At 32.3% G+C, this 19706-nt stretch overlaps 2 protein-coding genes across 3 annotated transcripts; both read right to left on the reverse strand.

The window, feature by feature from the left end:
* Positions 1–1194: 1194 nt before the first annotated feature.
* Positions 1195–13817, reverse strand: LOC113853773 (tRNA-dihydrouridine(20/20a) synthase-like). Of its 2 annotated transcripts, none has more exons than XM_027484377.1 (13): positions 13709–13817; positions 13203–13327; positions 12964–13090; positions 12119–12246; positions 11957–12026; positions 11747–11849; positions 6926–7043; positions 6765–6774; positions 5339–5400; positions 4134–4206; positions 3928–4008; positions 3455–3535; positions 1195–2560 (listed from the first exon to the last, which is right to left on the reverse strand). In XM_027484377.1, the coding sequence occupies exons 2-13, from the start codon at positions 13235–13237 to the stop codon at positions 2402–2404; spliced, it is 1047 nt and encodes a 348-aa protein (XP_027340178.1). In that variant the 5' UTR covers positions 13238–13327; positions 13709–13817; the 3' UTR covers positions 1195–2401. The 2 variants fall into 2 exon arrangements, with proteins under 2 accessions (XP_027340178.1, XP_027340177.1); XM_027484376.1 differs by having other exon boundaries at positions 6765–6846.
* On the reverse strand, positions 1574–1885 carry LOC113855622 (photosystem II 5 kDa protein, chloroplastic-like). The gene has a single exon (XM_027487254.1). The coding sequence runs from the start codon at positions 1883–1885 to the stop codon at positions 1574–1576; it is 312 nt and encodes a 103-aa protein (XP_027343055.1).
* Positions 13818–19706: the final 5889 nt, after the last annotated feature.

Genomic DNA, 19706 nt, shown 5'->3' on the forward strand with positions numbered 1-19706 from the left:
ATTTCCACACAATTCGAGATTTTTTGTGGTGTGATAAAAAATAAAAAAAAACAAAAGAACTTGGGGCTGTTGGGATGGAAGTATAGAAATGGAAAAAGGAAAGAAAGGAAGAAAGTTTCCATGTTTAGCAGTGGACAAAGAGGGAGTCGAGATTGCTAGGAGAGTTTTTTTTTCTTTATTTTCTTTTTTTTCCTTATTTTCTTTTTCTAAAATACAAGTATAATATTAAAAATTATAAAATTATTTTTTATTAAGAAAAACATTATAATAAAAAATATATAATTATTTAAATTAAGTTTTATTTTTATAAATATTTTTAATATAATTTCATTATTTTTTCAGTTTTATTTTACATTTATTCATATAAGTGAAAGAAAATTTTTATCATTCTTATTTTAGTTAACCCAAATATCAAATATTTTTCATTTTATTTTTCATCCTTTTATTTATTTCTTTTTCTCATCTTTTTATTTATGTCATTTCTCATCCAAATAGCTTAATTTTTTTTATTTTTTTTTACACTTCAACTCAATTCATTTCCTCAACTCATTCCTAATTCTCTAACTTTCAAACACTTATCAAGTATTTCTATTTTGTGACTTATTTTTTTAATATTTTTAAAAAATAAATTCTTAAAATAATATTTTTTGAAAACATATTACGTATAAGACTTTTTTGTCATGTTAACACCTATTTTATCAATTGTTGTACATATAAAATTAATTTTTTAATCAACTTTCGTTTTAAAAAAAAAAAACAAAATTATAAGATTGTATTACATGTCATTATCTAATAAATTTCGTTTGCTACATGGACAAAACTAATAAAATTACGCTATATGTTATCTAAGCTAATTTATGAAAATTTTGCTAGTATGAACCTTTTTTTGAATTTTTTTAAAAAAATTTATAGGTGAGAGAGACAAAACTTGTCTCTATATATCAGACTTATTTAAAAATGAATATACAATAACTTGAAATAAATGCGCATTCAATAAGATCTATCTTTAAAATTACTTCTTCTTTTTTCTAAAACCAGTTTCGTATGTTAGGTTGACATAATATATGGCACAATATTGTTAGTTTCATCCTTATAATAGACCAAATTTACCAAATTATAATATGTAATATAATTTTATAATTTCATCTAAAAATAGAACTTTATCAAAAAAATATTAAAAAATAAATAAGCCCCATTTTGGGGTGGTCTATTCAAAAATAGTGATTTCAGGAATAAAATTTTTATTAATTCAAATTGCTTCTTGTTAAATCTGCAAAACCTGCTTCTTTTCATCTTTATGGACTGAAAATCTTTCTTTCCTCTCTAATGGAGAAGAGTAAACTCTAGCTCAACTTCAAACTAAGCGAACATAGAAATGCGAAAGAAATGTGGCATTCTAAAATTTTAAGCAATCAAGTCCTTCGTTGAGCATTAAACTGGCGGCACCAAAGAGACAAAGCAAAGTTGATACTTCTATGAACAACTGGTACAGTGAGGATCATGTGAAATTCTAAACATTACAACCCCATTGTACATTTCCAATAAACACAAGTAAACTACAATTCCAAGCCCCTCACTTACGACAAATCCTAGCTGTTGGCATGGTCACACAAACAGGGGCATACTTTTTCTTGGCTTCTGGAGTGCCTGGTTTAGGCTCATCTGCCATTGCCATCCCAGCAACAGAGCAAACAGCCGCAGCTGCGGCAGCAAACATAACGCTCCTCCTTCCATTGCTGCCCTCCTTGTCATTGTCATAACTGACTTTTTCCCCTTCACCTGTTCTCACAGCATTGACTACAAGTCTCCGCTGCGTTGCCGCAGCCGACTGGTTGGTGACAGGTGGGCAGCCAAGGATGGAGGCTGTCATGGTGATTGATGCCATTGTGCAATGTAATCTGAATCCTGAACTAGTTGGCTTGCTACCTTCTATGGCGCAAGTAATTGGACCATAGAATGAATATATGGAACGTGAATGGCAAAAAAAGGGGACTGGTGGTAGGACCATGCCATATCTTATCTCTTTCAAGAAAGGACCAATAAGCTGTTGCCACGTTGAATAATTGATAATATAATAGCACCTAGTGGTCCTAGGGCGTATGTAGATGCTTCATGAAATGCGAATCAAGATCAGAAAAATGAGGATTGTACTGGCTTTAACATTTTCGTTTCCTTTCTGTTTTTTGCTTTTAAAATGCCACGTTGGCCTTATCTGATACAGAGTAATATATGCCACCCAACATTATTCTAAACAGATAATAATAGTACACATTACAAATTTCACCAAAAGTATCAGTAAACGTAAAAGCCAGAGAATTGCAGTCCCTAGTTTTAACTTAAATTTCTACATTGAATGGATTAGATTTCCGAGTCAATTGCCTATCATAGATAACTGATCTATTTATACAGCATCCTCTTCTCTTGTTTTGTATGGAGGAGGCAATGAACTGTGTATGTTAGCAAAAATATCTCCACGGCCAGATGGTGGTTCCGCAACAGCTGAATCCAAGACTGAGTCTGGAATTGCTACAAGGGTTTCTTCAAAAAATGATTTAATTGTCTGCATGGTAATAATTCAGTTAGTGCTTTAAGCAACTAATGTAATAACTGAAGTATAAAACAACAGTTACTGTATGCGAAGGTGAGATTTGATTTAAATATTATGGCAAAAGATAGCTTACAAATCGGTTAAAAAAATCTGCATAGTACAAAGTTGGCCAAACTAGTCCGATAGCATAAAAGTAACTTCAATGAAAGAGGAAAGAAGGAACTAGCTACATCAGTCAGTGTACATCCCTAATTTCCAGACACATACCAAAAAATACATTCGTTATAATATATGGACTTCTTTTGACTTATTTTAGCCATCAACCTTACTCCACACTGCCACAGTATTTACAAGGTTAATCTCTTCCCATATTCTTTTTTGTTTCGGTTTGCTTTTGGTACTATTTTTTTGTCCAAACATTCAATTAAAATTTACTGGAGAAATGTAGAGAACTGCATGACAGTTATAGGGGAAACAGATTTCCATAACACAACGTGGAAGGATATGGTGGATAGATCTGCCAGTGTCTCACCTCCACATTGTATGAACAGGAATTTCTGATGTATGCAAGTGGCAACTACAACTGTGTATGGGATAAATCTACTAACAGGATATTACATAACTAGCCGTCCTAATTACTTTCTGATTGTGCCATTAACGACTAATTCATTCCAAGATTAAGAGCACTAATTCTGTTTATAACTAATTAACACACAACAATCCCCCTTACATGAATAGGAATCGGGGAAAACGAAAGCAAATTCAGAAGACTAGATAATATTTGCTTGATTATTGAAGTTGGTTTATCTTTGGATGTTGATAACTACATCTACATACAACTGCAAGTGAAATACTGTTCTAACTCCTAAGTAATCAAATAATTGTTTTTCTCATAGTGAACTATACCGTGCAAGTTTGGAGAGCAGAATCTGCTTTTCGCTTCCAAAGTCCATTCCCAGGCTCAGAATGGAAAAAACCAAGTAAAGGCTGCAGCAAAGTAACACAATGTTCTTAAATAATAGCCAATTAAAAATGGAAGCAAAAAAGTAAATATTTTTGATAGATATATAACTTGCTTCATGCAAATGAAAGGCAGGAAAAAGGTAGAATTTTTTTTTCCAGTGCATGTGCAATCTTTTAACTCCTGATATAAAACAAGAACCCTTAAGTCAAGTTTGAACCATAATAAGAAATCAAAAAGGAAAAAAATGTGTTTATAATTATTTACAGTTATGTTACATGTATGATGTATGTAAAAGAATATAGCTTTATTATGCATTTCATTCATATCAGCTTATACAATAGCATAGAGGAACTATCATTAATGTTAGAATACAAGTGTGGAAATCAGCCAATGGGTTATATTTGTCTGTTCCCACCTTCACAACATCTCGCACAGTTGGTCCAAGTCCATATTTTTGCAACACTGAGTCCCCATACACTTGATATTTCTCAAGGACCTTGATGAAATGAGGAAAAAATAATCATCAACACCAAAATTAGTATACTCTAAGTCAAAAGTGAAGTCAGGAATTCGTGCAGCTTAATCCATTCCAATTCAAAAGTTCAGTGACTATTGACTAACCTGACGACGTGTAAGACTACTACTTGGTACCCCATAAATTGCTGAATCAACGTGTCCCAAAATTTTCCAAGGGCTGTAAAAGTTATCAATAATGGCTACTTAAGCTAGGAAGTATCAATTTATATAAAATTACATTGAGAAAGTTCAATCAACAGAAAAAAAAAATTGTTGCATATAAAATCATTTCTAGACTTCAACCAAACAATATATGTTTTTAGAAATTAGGATAGTTGGTTTTGACATAACAACATAACTGCCCACTCAAGAAGAGATGTATCCTTGTCACTCCCCTTTTGTATAACAACTGAATCTCAATAGAAAGTTGTTAGATACCTCAGTGGAGCTTGAATCAGCTAAGAACAGAAATAACATTTGGTAACTGTCATGATTAGACAGGTTGTAACTGATAGGGGATAAGGTGTAACTAAGAGAAGAAGGGAGCACGGAGGGAGAGAGAAGTCTTTGGCTTTGGAGCAGAATTGAGAGGGAGAGCCCAGGTCTTTCAAATACCTGGACGAGTCTATATTCACACTATCATCCTCTCTTTTTCTATCTCTTTACTTTATAAACATTCTTTGAGATCATGCTGTCAAATATAATCATTTTGCCATGCACTAAGTTGTAACACATCAATAGCAACATATGAAATGCCATGCACTAAGTTTAGATCATGATCCCACCCTGCATTACTGTTTTTAACAGGTTTGTATTAGCAACAGGCCCCAATTAGGAAAGTATATGATAGAAGAAATAAGAATGGTCCAAAGAGCCAAGTGAGACAGCTACTGTTAGTTAGGTTTCGCTAGTTGAAGTTATTATAGTTATAGCCTCTGTCTGGACTTTTTATAACTCCCAAGTGCAATTGTGCCAACATATGGCTTCCGAATGAACAAAACCATGTGATTTAAAGTGTCCAACATCTTCTACAACTTCACATTTAAAATTGACTTCCATGTGATTTAGAATGTGTCCAACGTCAGATTTAAACCATGTGATTTCAAGTTGACTTCCACTTCTTGTCCAACTTTAATTTAAAACAGACAATCTACTTTTTTATTTTGTGAAATCTCATGGTCAATTTTTGAGTTGGGGGGAAAAATTTTTCCCCTTTTACTGAAAAGAAAATTCCTGATGTTTGAAAGCATTTGAGACTTCACACAGACATAAGGGGGAGGGATTGAAGAAATTTTGTATTTGACCCTTACTTATTGTATGCTGCACGTCCAACCATAACACCATGAGCCCCAGCCTTTCGAGCTGCATTAATCTACAGTTGAATTTCACAAGAAAATGAACACAGACAGAAGCATCAGAACAATATGTACTAAGACTAAGAACAACAATTTCAATGCAAGAAGATGCCTATAGATTCATTAAGTTCATGATTAAACCAAACCATCTCGAAAGTCAGAAAGAAGGGCGTAAGAAATGATTTGGTATTAAATAGCACAACATCAGACATACCAGCAAAATTGTAGAAGCCAATCTTCACAATTTTAGCACAAAAAATGCAGACCAACATTATGAAGAAGCTAAATGGTATCTTGAACAAAACAATATTCGTTGACTTATATCTTGAATTCAAAGAGACTTTAGGATGGTCTCAAATAGCCTTTTAATAATAGAAACTGGCCACAAGTAGAATTCAAGAATAATACTGAATTTCTACAAGATTGTGACCATTATAGAGTAAAATCCAACCCAAAAAATACAATTAATTATGCATACACTATATTCAGTAAATATAAGGGTAATCCAATTATGTTGAATGTGAATGAACATCTAGAAACATGCACTTCTGTCTTAATTGGGATTTAAACCAAGGAATTACTAAAATAATTTATTGATCTCCAAATACTCCCAGGAGGAAATCAGTGCTAGAGTTGCTCTTTATTCCATGAACTAGAGAAAATGTCCAGCTTTATAGTTGCCTCAACCAAAAATACTGATCTATTAACTATAAGTATGACCATATTTTGAAAACTAGTAAAAATTTGAAAAATTTATACTAAATGTCTATCCCATTCAACCACTCCCGATCAAAAGATGAATAAATTTAAAATCCAATGATTTAAAAACAAAAAAGACAAAAACCAAGGCCCGTTCTAGCCAAAGCAACACATTAAATATGGATAGCTACCACCCAGAGAGAGATCAAAATGAAAACAGTATTTTCATACCTAGATGCATGCTAAACCTATAGAAAGACGACAGTTTAAAAACCCAACAAAGCTTGTACATACAAACAGCACAGTGAAAAAAAAAAAGAATAACTTTAGGATATAATACATGAAGTTTATTACACACATGTACAAAATGTGCCTATAAAGCATGAACACATGATATAGCTGCAGTGCCTGCATGTCAACCACGTGCCCAAAAATGTGTGTATGATGTGAGTGCAAGTGCATGTGTATATGCCATGTCTGACAACATTTAGAAGTGAGTCCTTGTGTTGGTGTTGGTGTCACTTTCATTGCCCATGCAACATAGAAATGTGCACTTTAAATATACAGTAACATATTTTGAATGATCGTAAAAGAGTAGGAAATACATATTGCAGCAGGAAGTTTCTCTACAATGAATACCAAGTCTCAATGACACAGAATGATCATTTAGATAACAACTAACCTCATCAATACTAGTAATACCACCATTGATTGTAAATGTTAAGTCAGGAAAGTCACGCAGAAGGCCATAAAAGTATTCATATCTGCACAAAAAAATGTGTGTAATCTCCAATTATATATATAATGATCAAAAATTAAATTTTCCAGCAGTCTGACGCATACTTCAGTGGAGGAATATTTCGATTTTCAGCTGGGCTGAGGCCTTTAAGTAGTGCCTTCCTTGAGTGAATAATGAAATGCTTAGCAGGTGATAGAGAAGAAACCTTGTAAATGAAATCACCTGATAGATGACAAAAGTGACAACATAAAGGTTAATTAATGTGTAAAACCCAACGAAACAGGCACAAACATTTTAAGGAAATAATAAGATAACCTACTATAAAATTATGGCTAATAAAACACCTCAGTAATAATAAGCTTTAGGACAACTGCTTCACAGATGCTTTATTTGTATGATAAGTGAAATGGGGAGAAAAGAAGAAAAATGGGGAAAAAAAAAAAAAGAGGGATGTAAAGAAAAGGAAATAGAGTTGAAAAGATGTATTGTTTAGATGGCTAACAATAAGAAAGAATTAAGTGGATAAATTTCTTTTTAGTTTGTTTAGATGAGTAGAAAAGAGAGTGGAAAGAAATAAATAGATAGTAAAAAATATTGTTATACTAATTAAAATAAATAAATTTAACTTCAAAAATTAATTTTTTTATCATACCATCTTAATATTAAAAAAATATTATATATTTTAGGTTATAAAAAAAGTGTTTTTAATCATTTAAAAATAAATAAAAAAGAAAAAGAAAATGCAGCACCCTTTCCCAGTGAAACCCACTCCCCATTCACTTCCTTTCTCTATATTCCACCCGTCAAACAATGAAAAAGTAGTATTTCCTTCCTACCTCCTTCCCTTCTATTTCCTTCCTCTGTAACTATACCCAACCAAACATAGTGAAAATGTGCACATCTTATTGAACAGCAATTAAAGTCAGAAGAGTGGCGAAGGGCTTGTTTATTTACTATCTTAAGAACTATTTTTTGTTTTCAAAAACAAAAAAAAACATTTTGATATGTGTTTTGTGAAATTGATTCTAAAAGAACTTTTCATTTTTCTGTTTTTAGAACAGAAATTTGAAAACACCTCAAAGTTGTTTCTATTTTGTTTTTCATGTTTTAGTTTTCAAGTCAAAACCATTGAAAACACCTGATAACAGCAGTTTTCATTAATGGCATTCCTGTAATTACAACTTGATGGAAAAACAAAAAGAAACAAGCTTGTCTTTCTGGGGTTTCAAAAGCAAAAGTAGCAAAGGTTTTATGATTGCAACAATGGGGATTGAGGGCGGTACAAAGAAAAGGTGAGACCTTTGTGCTGCAACCTATTGCTAAATGCATATTTTGTTTTATATCTTTAAAGATTAAATGACAACAAAAACCAATATCAAGAAGCATCGAAGTATAACCCTCATTCTTGTGACTATTAATATTAAGTTGCTAGAACAGTCATTTTTTAAAGACCTTTTTGAATTATTCAATTGTTATGATAATAGATTTAATCAATTAAGTTGAAATTGCAATCATTCTAAATATTATTATGTTTTTATGATAAGATTATTTACAAGTTTGTAATAAGATTAGTTTTATTCTTATTCATACAGTTTAATAAAAATATTTAAATCTTCCACCCAATTCAAGAAATTCATAAAAAACAGTTCAAATACAATCAAACGAGATTTTAAATATTTTTTGTTTAGCAAAATTGTTTTCAAAATAAATTTATCTTGCAAGTTTTTTATTTTCTTCTCTCTAAAACTGTTTTTATAATAATATTACCAAGCAGATTTTTTACTTGCTTTCTTCTGAAAACTAGTTCTTCAAAACTGTTTTGTAAAATAGTTTCAAAAAATGGGGGGGAGGGGGGTGTGGAAGAACAGAATCAAACAAGCCCAAAAGTAATTTAACAAATCTTAAAATTTTTTCCTTGACAAACAGATTTGGAAGTAAAACGCTCTGCCTAAGTCAAGTCTTTCAGTGAATAGATGGACATAACAGAATCCATACAAATGAAATACTGGCTTGTAACAAGTTCAGAAACCTAAAATTGCTATTTCTCCAAATATGTTCATTCAGTGCTAATCTAGCTTAAAATCTATATAGGATAACCTGTTTGGGATCACTGGTAAGTTTATGATTTATTTTTCACTATGTTGTATTTTTTTCTCGTAAGACCGTGACATGTCCTTATATTCTTTAGTATGATAATCACCGCTAAGGTGTTGGCTTTGCACGGATCAAAAAGTGCTACAAGGGGATCTTGAACACTGTAGGTTTGCCAACATGGAGCACAGTTTGGACAAACTTTACCTACTGTTCAAAAGCAGAAGCTCTTTGTAACCAAGGCAAAGCCAGGTGCCTAAGCAGGGATAAATTTCACAACCAAAGGATGAGGGACAACATGAAAAAAGTGCTACAAAGTAGGACGACATCTTTAGCAGGCTCTAAACAATTAGTTAAAGAAAGATACAGCAGGATTACAGAATATAAATAATAGAAGGGATGACGGAAGGAATAGAGATCAGTTTTGGTTTCAAGAATAGGTATGATCCACGACTCTAAAATAGCCAAGGGTAGGAAGAGTTAAAACTTTATGCCAGATTGCCAGAATGAGGGAGAATAGTAACATACTAACATTCAATAAAACTTTATCTCTTTCTATCAATCTTTTTTTTCTACATCCTGTTTTATTAATTGGTATTTTAGCTCCCAAATCCAGGGAGTTTTGCATGGTAAACACAACAATGGAGGCTCAGCTGGAATTCTCAGAGGGGATAAAACAAATGGATTACAACTATCAACAAGCAAAAAGGGACAGTGCTTCAAGGCATTTTTGAAGGTATGCCCTGGAATTCCTAGAGAGATAGAAACTTGATTAATGTCTGGCACAATCAATGCGGCAGGTAGGATGAATGGAGAAAATGGATAAGGATCATGGTCACCTAAAGAGCCAAAACTGGGTTCAAAGTTAGAAGGAGTGAAGATTTTTGTGGAAATTTGACATTCCCTTGTTCTCTAGAGAGGATGCTTAGGTGGGTCAACAGAGTGGTGTGCTATTCCAAGAAGCTTAAGAGAGTATCCAGTGGGGAAAGATTACTAGTGGTGATGATAGAAATGGATGGCCAAGCATTCTTTGTTTCAATAGCAGGAATTCTATTCACAAAACTCCCCTTGGACTGAATTTCAGACAGCAGTCATTTGGAGATTCCAGTTCTCAATGATGTAAAACATGAATGAGTTGCCGGTGGGGTTGAGGCATATGACGTCTGTGATCTGTCAAGGAGCAAGTTGAAATTAGCAATTTGAAATTTGAATGCTACATGAGTCCTTTGCCAGACATAAACCCAAAACATCTTAGGTATTGTCTTGAATGAGAATAAGTCAGGGCCAAATTGCAGTTGTACCCCATAGAATCTTTACATAGACAGTGGATTATGCTCACTAGATCAATGAGAAGAAACAAGCATTAAACAAAGGAGGGGATTGCTTGTACAGTGATAATGGGATAGCAAAAAGGAGTTTCCTGTTCATCTTCCAAAATAGCTACCTATGAAGATGGGTCAAGGCTACCTGTACAGACTAACCAGCAAATGGGAAGTGGAGTAATGGACTTTGCAAACAGCAAGATCAATGGCATATTTAGAAGCCAAGGAAGAGGGTTCAAAAGCTTTCCTGATGCAGAATTGAAGGAGAAAATCAAGAAGGGGTTGTGCTCAAGGTGTATAGAAAATACAATACAGATCATCTATGCAAGAACAAGGAAAGAGGATGCTGGGTAACTGCAGGATCATGGATGGATGATAATTTTCCCAGATTTCACCCTTAAGGACAATGAAACATTTGGGTGGGGGTATTGTAAGCAAACTCTTAATGTTGGTTAGTTAGAATAGTTACAGGACAAAAATAACATGCTTAGGACTTGGGAGAGTAAGACTTTAATTTCCTCAGACCATAGGAGTTAATTCTCCACATTCATTCACTTTCATTCTCCGTATGACAAATCTGTCCTAATTTTTTGTGTTCTGTGGTCATTTATCCTATAGTTTTTAAAATTTGCCATATCCTTGTGTCCAACAACACATCTATTCATGCTTCCTAGTTTTCTACAGTCTATCAATATGTTATTCATTTTCATTAATGGTTAGCTTCCAAATTCCACCCTCCCAGAACCAATAACAAACCTACTTTCTTAAATAAAAATTACTTGCTCTAATCGCAGGTCACTATTTTGAAATTAATAAGTAGTAATTTTGAGTATGGTATGACCAGAACCCACATTATTTCCTAATCAATTAGGCTACCTACATTTTAAGAAAGACATTCTTTAAAAACAAGTTAGCAGCAATTAGCAAAAGTGCAAAACCTTTTGAAATATAGCAGATGGAAGCCATGCAGGTGCAGCCATACTTAACATATATAATGATTATCTGGTAGGCTGATAGGAACCAGGAAAAAGGGCCCAGGCCCAGGTAGATGAAATGTGTTAGTTATAATTGGGGGAGTGTGTGTAGCATGTGAAGGGATATATAAGAAGAGTGTAGGGATAGCAAGAGGGATGGATTATAGTTTGTTGGAAGCTGTTTAGCTTGGCAGAGAATGCATAGGGCATTGCTTTGAAGGCACCAGAGGCTCTGGGCTCTGGGCTGGTTAGGGTTTACCTCTACTGGAATATTAATTCTGAAATTCATATTTTAATTAATATAGTTTCCTCTGTTGTAAGTATAAATTTGAGGGTTCTATCATAGGCTTACTATTTTTCCATGATAGTGGTAGGTCATTTGTAAGCACGACAATAAGCCCTAGGTAAGGCTTGTGGTGTGCCTTGACCTTTGAATGGTGTAACCTTCCCTCCCCAAGAACAAACTCAATATTAAAGGTCCTAATTTACATCTGTACAGTGTGAATATACAAAGAATGTTTTTGAAAATGGACCTTACACAATTCATTGTAAGAATCATGATCATCCACGCCAATTCGACATTTGACACTGACAGGTACATTTGTATTGGCAGCAATTACTGAAATAGCCTCAGCAACAAACTTTCCTTGTATACATTAGAGTTCCACATTAATGCAAATTGATGAAAAGAATACTTACATATTCAATCTGTTTGCATGTCATGTTTATGTACAGATGATTTTCTAACCTTGGGATCAAGCATAAGACGTACGCCAAAGCATCCACGTCCAGCTACTCTAGGACTTGGGCATCCACAGCTGGTATATGTTGAAAATAAATAATGGAATCTGTCAAATATCAATATAATAATGAAACTATAAGAATGAAGATGATACAAAAATAGACGAACTTGAAGTTGATCTCATCATAACAGTAAGCATTTGCAAGTTCAGTTGCCTTTGCCAAATTTTCTAAATTACTCCCTCCAATTTGAAGCACAATAGGATGTTGATCCTGAGAATATGCTAGGAATCTGTCCTGAGCAAAATATGCAAAAAAGAATCAATGGTTTTTCAGAAACAAACTGTCCAGATATGGTACAACCCCATCAATTTTTGCTCTTGTGCGCTTGCAATGAGATGCAGTAGATCAACCCAAAGCTAAAGAAAAAATATTGTCCTGTTAAAGAAAGGTACTCTGAACTTTTATTATGTAAAGAGCATGACTAACAGAAACACCCGTATATATTTAACAAACTTCAAACAAAAAAGTCAGTTTATGCAATATATTTTACCACAGATAGCACAATAATAATTGTGTTAGAAATATAAAGCCATATTCTCTAACTAACAATTTAAGCTCCAGTTGATCTTTGACATGGAGTCAAAGCCACTATGGCCAAGAGGTTTCGGCATATGGTATAACGGGTCTATGAATTATCCAATCTTCAAGTCTAAAGGGTTCTTCAATGAAAGCGTGTGATATAAAGACATTCATAAGTGATAGAACTGGATCAGAATAGCACCACATAATACTGTATTGTCACTGAAGTTCTGCTACTGACATCATTGTGATATCAATACAGTGGTAGTTAAGAACAGAAACAGTAGAATTCTTCTTCATTCCCCTCAATACATCTAAATAATTGTGGTTCGAACTGTAAGCTTTAAAATAAGCCTCTACCTAGCAGCTTAAGTGTTTTAACATAACTGGTCCTGGCACATATCAGTCCTTCCAAGTTTATTCATTACTCACCAGGTTGCCCTTTTGATAAACAATTGTTTCAGCCGCAAGCATCTCCGTGTAGAGCCAAGCATGTTTTGATATGAGGCGTGCAAGAGTCCGATAGTGATGATCTGTCCAGTCCATCATTGGAGCCACACTGAAATCCAAGTAAATAACAAGATCATTAAAATCGTTGACCCTAAAAAGATATCGCAAGCAAAATCCAAGAAAAGGATGAAAAAAACCAAAGAGATAAACAGTTTCCCCACCTAAACCAAGGAGGATAATAGTGGTTTGCAACCATTACAGCTATACCAATTGATTGATCCTTCTCAGCAAAAGCAGAAAACAACCCTCACCAACACAAATTCCTCAGTTATGATCCTACCAATAACTGCAACAATTTTCAATGATATTAGAACTCACATTGGAGTAAATGAAACTTCCAGAAAACCATAAAACAATTTCATCATCCCTTTAGCAAACCATAGCTTATCCATCAAATGAAAGGAAATAGAATTTTATGTTTACTCAATTTTGTTGTTAGTCATAATAACATCAAAACTTACGAACGATTGAAAAAGAAAACATATTTATTTTTCCTAAACATGGGTATGAAATAGCGTTCTATAAAATAAATAGTTAAAAAAAATGGAATCCTTCTAATATAACTTGTAGGTAACGATTCTCAAGTGAGCGAAACTGCTTTTGAACGAAACATTGAAATGTGAAATGGTTGAATTTGAAGGGAAACATATAAAAAAGGATTAATTACATGAAGGAGGGAAAATGGTGGCAGTGGCGTTCGCAGCAAATTACTGTATCCTCCGCAACTATTGGAACTCTGAAAACATGTTAGTGTGCCGCGTTTGCCTTTATCGCTTCGACCTAAGCATATAGACACCCGACTGATTAAAGAATTAAGTAAAATATATTTGTTAAAAATTTCAATAATAAACTTTTTTTAATGATTTTTAATAGAATATAATATGTTCTTTTTAAATATTTTCTATTCTTTAAATATTTTTTAGAGGCAATACTCGGCGAGACTTCTGGTATCATTACATAAATATTAATAAATTAAAATTAAAATATATTTTTAAATTAATAAGATAATTTCAACAAATTTAAATCTTTTGATGAAAACTAAATCTCTAATTTTGTTACTATTTAAGCAAATTAAAATCTATTCGAGTAAATTTAACAAAAATAACATAAAAGTGAATTAAAAAAATTATCTTTATGAGTGAAAAATATTATTCTACTTTATGTTGATGGAGGGATTGAAACTTTATATTGGATGTGAAAATAGAAGGTGTTCTTCTTACTTTTCCTTTATTTGTTGTTTGAAGTCAATTTTGGTAAAACCTATGGCAAAGCATGAAGAAAGTTCACCCATACAACTACAAAACTGTGTATCCTTTGCACCCCGTGGCACAAATATCCCATTGATTAATCTTCTGGTCTACGGGGCTCTTAGTTGTTTTGGTTACCCACTTGTCCTAAGATTTGAATTTTTGTTGCAGGTAAGGATGATATTAGAGATAGAAGGATTTGGTACTATGATGTGCATTCTGTGAACAAGTGTACCCATCAAGAAGTAATAAAAGGTTCTTAAATTAATTTCTTAGATTATCATCCCACAAGGTTTGTTTTTTTATCACTAAGAATTTCTTAATTCAATTGTTTGTGCTTCAAAGATATATAGATTAATTAAAATAAGAATTTATAAAATCAATTATAAAACTAAGAATAAGGAATACAATGCATGTCTTGGTTAAAATTATTGGAGAATAACCTAGGACATATGGATTTTCTCATTCAATCTTTTAGGTTATTTTTCTGTTTAATTCTAAGTTCGATTTTCTCGTGATTACCAATCATTTGTACAATTACTATTAATAACCAATGGTCATGCAATATTAATATTCTTTTCTCTAAACTAACATCCCTAATGATCATGCAAAATATTAATTCAAGAAAGTATAAAGCACTTATAAACTTATTAATTTAATAACGATTGAAAGAGAAAAATTGGTTTGGTCTACTGAATCCTTTGTCTCGTTTTATCCTATAGATCCATTGCTAATCAAGGTTCGGTTGCTTGACAATATAATTAATTAGAATTATATAATTATGCGCAATAGGATAAAAATTAATCACGAAACGAAACCAAATTTAGATTCAAGCATTAAAATTCTATAAATTTATGAACAAGTATTCTCATAGTCTTAGTTGTGGACTTAGTTATTCATATTAAAGAGAAAAACTAAAACAATCATAAACAAAGTTATAGAGAAAAACAAACTAGAATGAGATGAGTTCCCAATCTTCAAGTACGATAGCTCAAAGCTCTAAGTCCCGACAAAAGTATGTCAAAAATCTTGTTCAAGAGAGACGATATGAAAGGTGTATCAAAGAGCAAAAGACAAGATGTCCAACTAGATGCCTTAGGTCCCTCTTTTATAGGGTTTGAAAACTTTAAAAGTTTGTCATATTTAGGCTTCCCGCAGATAAGCACAGTTGTGCTTAAACTTGGTACATGGGCATGCTAGTCAATATGCACAACAGTGCATGTGTTTAAAACACCCCCATGCTTGATGATAGGGTTTGGCCCTCTTGACTGCTGTAAAGCTCTATTTTGCAACCAATTTGGACCTAAAACACATCTTAAACCCAGTTGTGGCCTTTTTATGCTAAACTGCACAATATACAAATAAATCAATATAAAACCCAAATAAAATAAAGGTCAAACATCAATATATAGGCTATAAAAGAAGGCCTAATTACAAACTTATCAACTTTCCCATATTTATCTTTTTACCTGTCCTTAAGCAAAGTGTTGGTTAAGAGAATAATAGAATAAATTGAGAGACAATACCACAGCAAGGGACCCGAGATTAATGAGATAAAAAGACCAACAAGATTAGTATCGCTTAATGAATCCACATTTTATTGGATTTTTACTTGTCTTTTTAGTGTTCCTTAATAGAAAAAGTAGACTTAGGAATTGTAAATAACATAGAAATATCAATTTGGCCAAATATCATATGTTTCTTAATTTTTGGTTAATTTACATTGATTTACATAGATATAATTTGTAATTTTGATCATTTGAATAATTGTGCAGGAATTTCTAAACTTATTCTATGGATTTCTAGCCGTTGAGAAAATTTGAGTTGAAAGTGACTACTTTCAGAAGTGATAGTGGATACTACAGCAAGTTAGATCCAAAGGGCAGACCAAAGTGATCACTTTCAGAGTAATAGTGAACATTACAGAGACCCCAGATTGAAAAAAGCCTACACGTAGCCACTTTCAGATTCCATAGTGACAAATCCAGAGAGGAATGACAGGACTGGGAGGCTACGCGTAGCTACTATAATTTTCATAGTAGTTACTATGGGCAATGACCACTTCATTATAAATAAATTTTTAGAAATTAGGGTTAGAGAGCTTTTATACTTTTAGATTTTTGCCATTTTGGGAACACTTGCAGAGCTTAGGTCATCCTTGGATGACAGCCAAGGACTCAACCTAGGATTTGATTCACATTTTATCCTTACTTTCCTTTCATTTTTACATTCATGTCATTGAATTCTCTTTGTTTTCATCTTGTATTTGTGAAACCCATCCTTTTCCTTCATGAATTTTTTTCTTCCAATTCCTTGAATTGAATTAATGCTTGAATGAGGGAGACATTGCTTAATTAACCCTAATTCATTTTAATGAGATTCTTAACTTGAGTTGTTTAATTTTAAGTTAATTTCTAAGGTTGCGTAATTTTGGGAAAAGGGGTTGGAGTCCATTGAATTTGCTTAAATTCGTATGGGGTTTTAAGGTTGATCTCGCTTGTTGAATTAATCTAATTCAGAGGAAGAGAGAGAGTGTTAAATGTTGAGAGGAATAGGGATAGAATCAAGTAAACGAATTAAGGATTGTTACATCTTATTGATTGAATTTTACCATTTTACTTCTTTCTTTTTACATTGAATCTGGAAATCAAACAAACCCCCTTTTCTACTTGCTTTCATAGTGAATGCTTGTAACATGTTTAATGCATATTTTTAACTAAAGTCATCGGAGACAACTTAGGCTTGCACCCTAGACTACACAAAAATTCTGCATACTTTGATGAGGATTAGCAATAAATCTTTATGCAAATTTTAGCGATCATCATGCTGAGCATAAGTAATTATTTTAACCCCATATTAGTATCTGAATATTTGCCAACTACTAATGCTAGTTCTATTAAAACTCAATAATCATGCAATGTTAATATTCTTTTCCTGAGCAATCACCCCCAATGATCATGCAAGGCAAATGGTCGAGAAAGCATAAGGACCCTATGAGTTTGTTAATTCAGTAACGGTTGAAAGAGAGGAATTAAGTGTGATTAACCTAACCCCTTATCTTGTTTTATCCTATAGTTCCATTAATTACATGCGGTATGATCGCCTACAATATAGGGATGACAATGGGTAAGTACACGATGGGCACCCGCAAAATTTACCCACAATAGGTAGGGTATTTACCGCTATATGGGTATGGGTGTGAGTAAAAACTCGCAAATTTTAATGGGTATGGTTATCTAAGTACTCACCCCGCCCCATAACCGCGCATATATATATATGCTTGAACTTTATTCTACAACTATGTATTAAATTTTTGAATTAATATATTACTTATGTGAAGTTATATAAAATTAATATAAAAATATATTTAATAATAAAGTAAACCAAAAAATTTATTTTGGTTTATATTTTTAATAGAAAATTTTATTTACTATTTTATATCATTTAATTATTACATAGTTGATATGAGATTGACTTTTTTTAAAAATATTATTTATATATGACACACATAAAATATTTTTCACACAAATATTTTTGTTAATAAAATCACATTGATATTTAAATCATAAAGTGAATAATAATAAATAATAAACATATTGTAAATATTTTATAAATTTTACAATCACCTACTATTACCATAAACTTATTATTTATTGATAATATTTAAATTTTATTTTTTATATTTTAATTTAAAATAATATTTTTCTATCCAACATATGTATTACAAGCACAACTATAATTTATTGAATCTAAATAATATTATTCTTACTATTTATTTATGTTCAAAGAAGTTTTTGAAAAGATATAAAATATAAAAATTATTGTTAATTTTTATTTGTTAATTTTTTCTTCAAAAAAAAAGTATAATTTTTTTATATACACATATATTTCTTTATTATAAAATTTTATTGTGATCATTTATCTTTTATTCAAATTCTTTCTTTTAAAATTTATATACATTATAAATATTTAATTCATTAAAATAATTTTTCAAAAATTTGTATTTTTGACAAAATACTTTCGTATAGTATATAAGTTAAAAATACTAGTATTAATATATATATATATATATATATATATATATATTAAATATGTTATATTATTTTAATTAAATCTATTATTTTTCTTACAATTTTAAATTCAAAAGTTAAAAAAATATATTTTATGTATCCACTTTTCGTTGTTAGTACTTGAACTTCTCTATCCTAACTCTACTCTCATTCTCAATATCTGTCTCATTAAAACTTAACAACTATGAAACGTTATTCATTAGAGTTAGTTGTCAATGCCGTCACAAGAGGTCACCAAGTGATCCCACACAAAGGGCTACCTATTGTGCAGATCTATTTCATTGTCGCTCTGACATTGCCGATCAATTGAATTTCACACAAGATAGGGTTATCACTGATAAATAACTTGTGTGTTTAGTCTCGCTTATTATTTTTAAGAATTTTAGTTTAAAAAATTATTATATTAAGATACATTTAACACTTGTGATCTTTGAATATTAAAATTTTGTATTATTATGCTACTTATGTGAAATTATATAAATATATTTTTCTTTATAAATATTTTTTTTTCTCAAACAAACGTGGGGTAATCGGTCACCCACTAGAAGGTACGGGTACAGGGATTAATGGTCATACCCACACGGGTATGAGGCTGGGTATGTGTATTTTTTTTTAAAACGTGAGTATGGAGATGTGTACTATAGTACCCTACCCATACCCTATCCATTGTCATCCCTACTACAATGTAACTAACTATGGGATGCTAAGGGTGATCAAATCTTAACATACACAATATAATCTAATAGAATAAAAACTAAACATTAAAGGAAAACAAATACCAACATTAAAAGTAAAAATCACACAAAATTTGTAGTAGGATTTGCTATAGCCTTAACTATGAGTTTAGTTACTCATAACAAAATAAATTACGATGAACGTGATAAATAAACTCATAACCACAAAGGAAAACTTAAACAAAAGGAACTAGAAAGGTAAAAGATGAAGAGAGTTCTCGTTCTCTGAAGGGCGCTCAATCACTTGCCATGTAATGTTATGGTGACTACCCCTATGGGTCAGCCGGTTGTGACGTCATGGGTGTGTTTGGGGTGTGCAATAATGGTACACAGTAAGGAGTTTGAGGTGAACTTAATTTGTTTACCTCTTTCTCAACTGGATGTAATTCTGGGAATGGATTGGCTTGTTGCCAACCATGTGCTGCTGGACTGTAGGCACTTTGATCTTTAGTGCAACAATGGCAAAAGTTCCAAGGCTTATGAGACAGGGAGTGTGGGGGAACACAGTAAATGTCAAGGCTTTCATGGTTATGTTCTCAATGGAAGTCGAAAGTGTGGTGGAGCCAGAGTATATTCTGGTGGTGAGGGATATTTTGGAGGTATTTCCCGGAGAT

The sequence above is a fragment of the Abrus precatorius genome, unplaced genomic scaffold (assembly GCF_003935025.1).
Source record: "Abrus precatorius isolate BTA unplaced genomic scaffold, Abrus_2018 Scaffold11, whole genome shotgun sequence".
Classification (NCBI taxonomy): domain Eukaryota; kingdom Viridiplantae; phylum Streptophyta; class Magnoliopsida; order Fabales; family Fabaceae; genus Abrus; species Abrus precatorius.

Excerpts from the sequence above, each read along its gene's own strand:
- LOC113855622 (XM_027487254.1), bottom strand. The coding sequence starts at position 1,885 with ATGGCATCAATCACCATGACAGCCTCCATCCTTGGCTGCCCACCTGTC.
- LOC113853773 (XM_027484376.1), bottom strand. The coding sequence starts at position 13,237 with ATGGTTGCAAACCACTATTATCCTCCTTGGTTTAG. Across the intron at positions 6,847-6,925 it reads CGAAATATTCCTCCACTGAA|ATATGAATACTTTTATGGCC; the intron begins GTATGCGTCAGA and ends TTTTTTGTGCAG. Across the intron at positions 2,561-3,454 it reads CTGCTCTCCAAACTTGCACG|ACAATTAAATCATTTTTTGA; the intron begins GTATAGTTCACT and ends ATTACCATGCAG.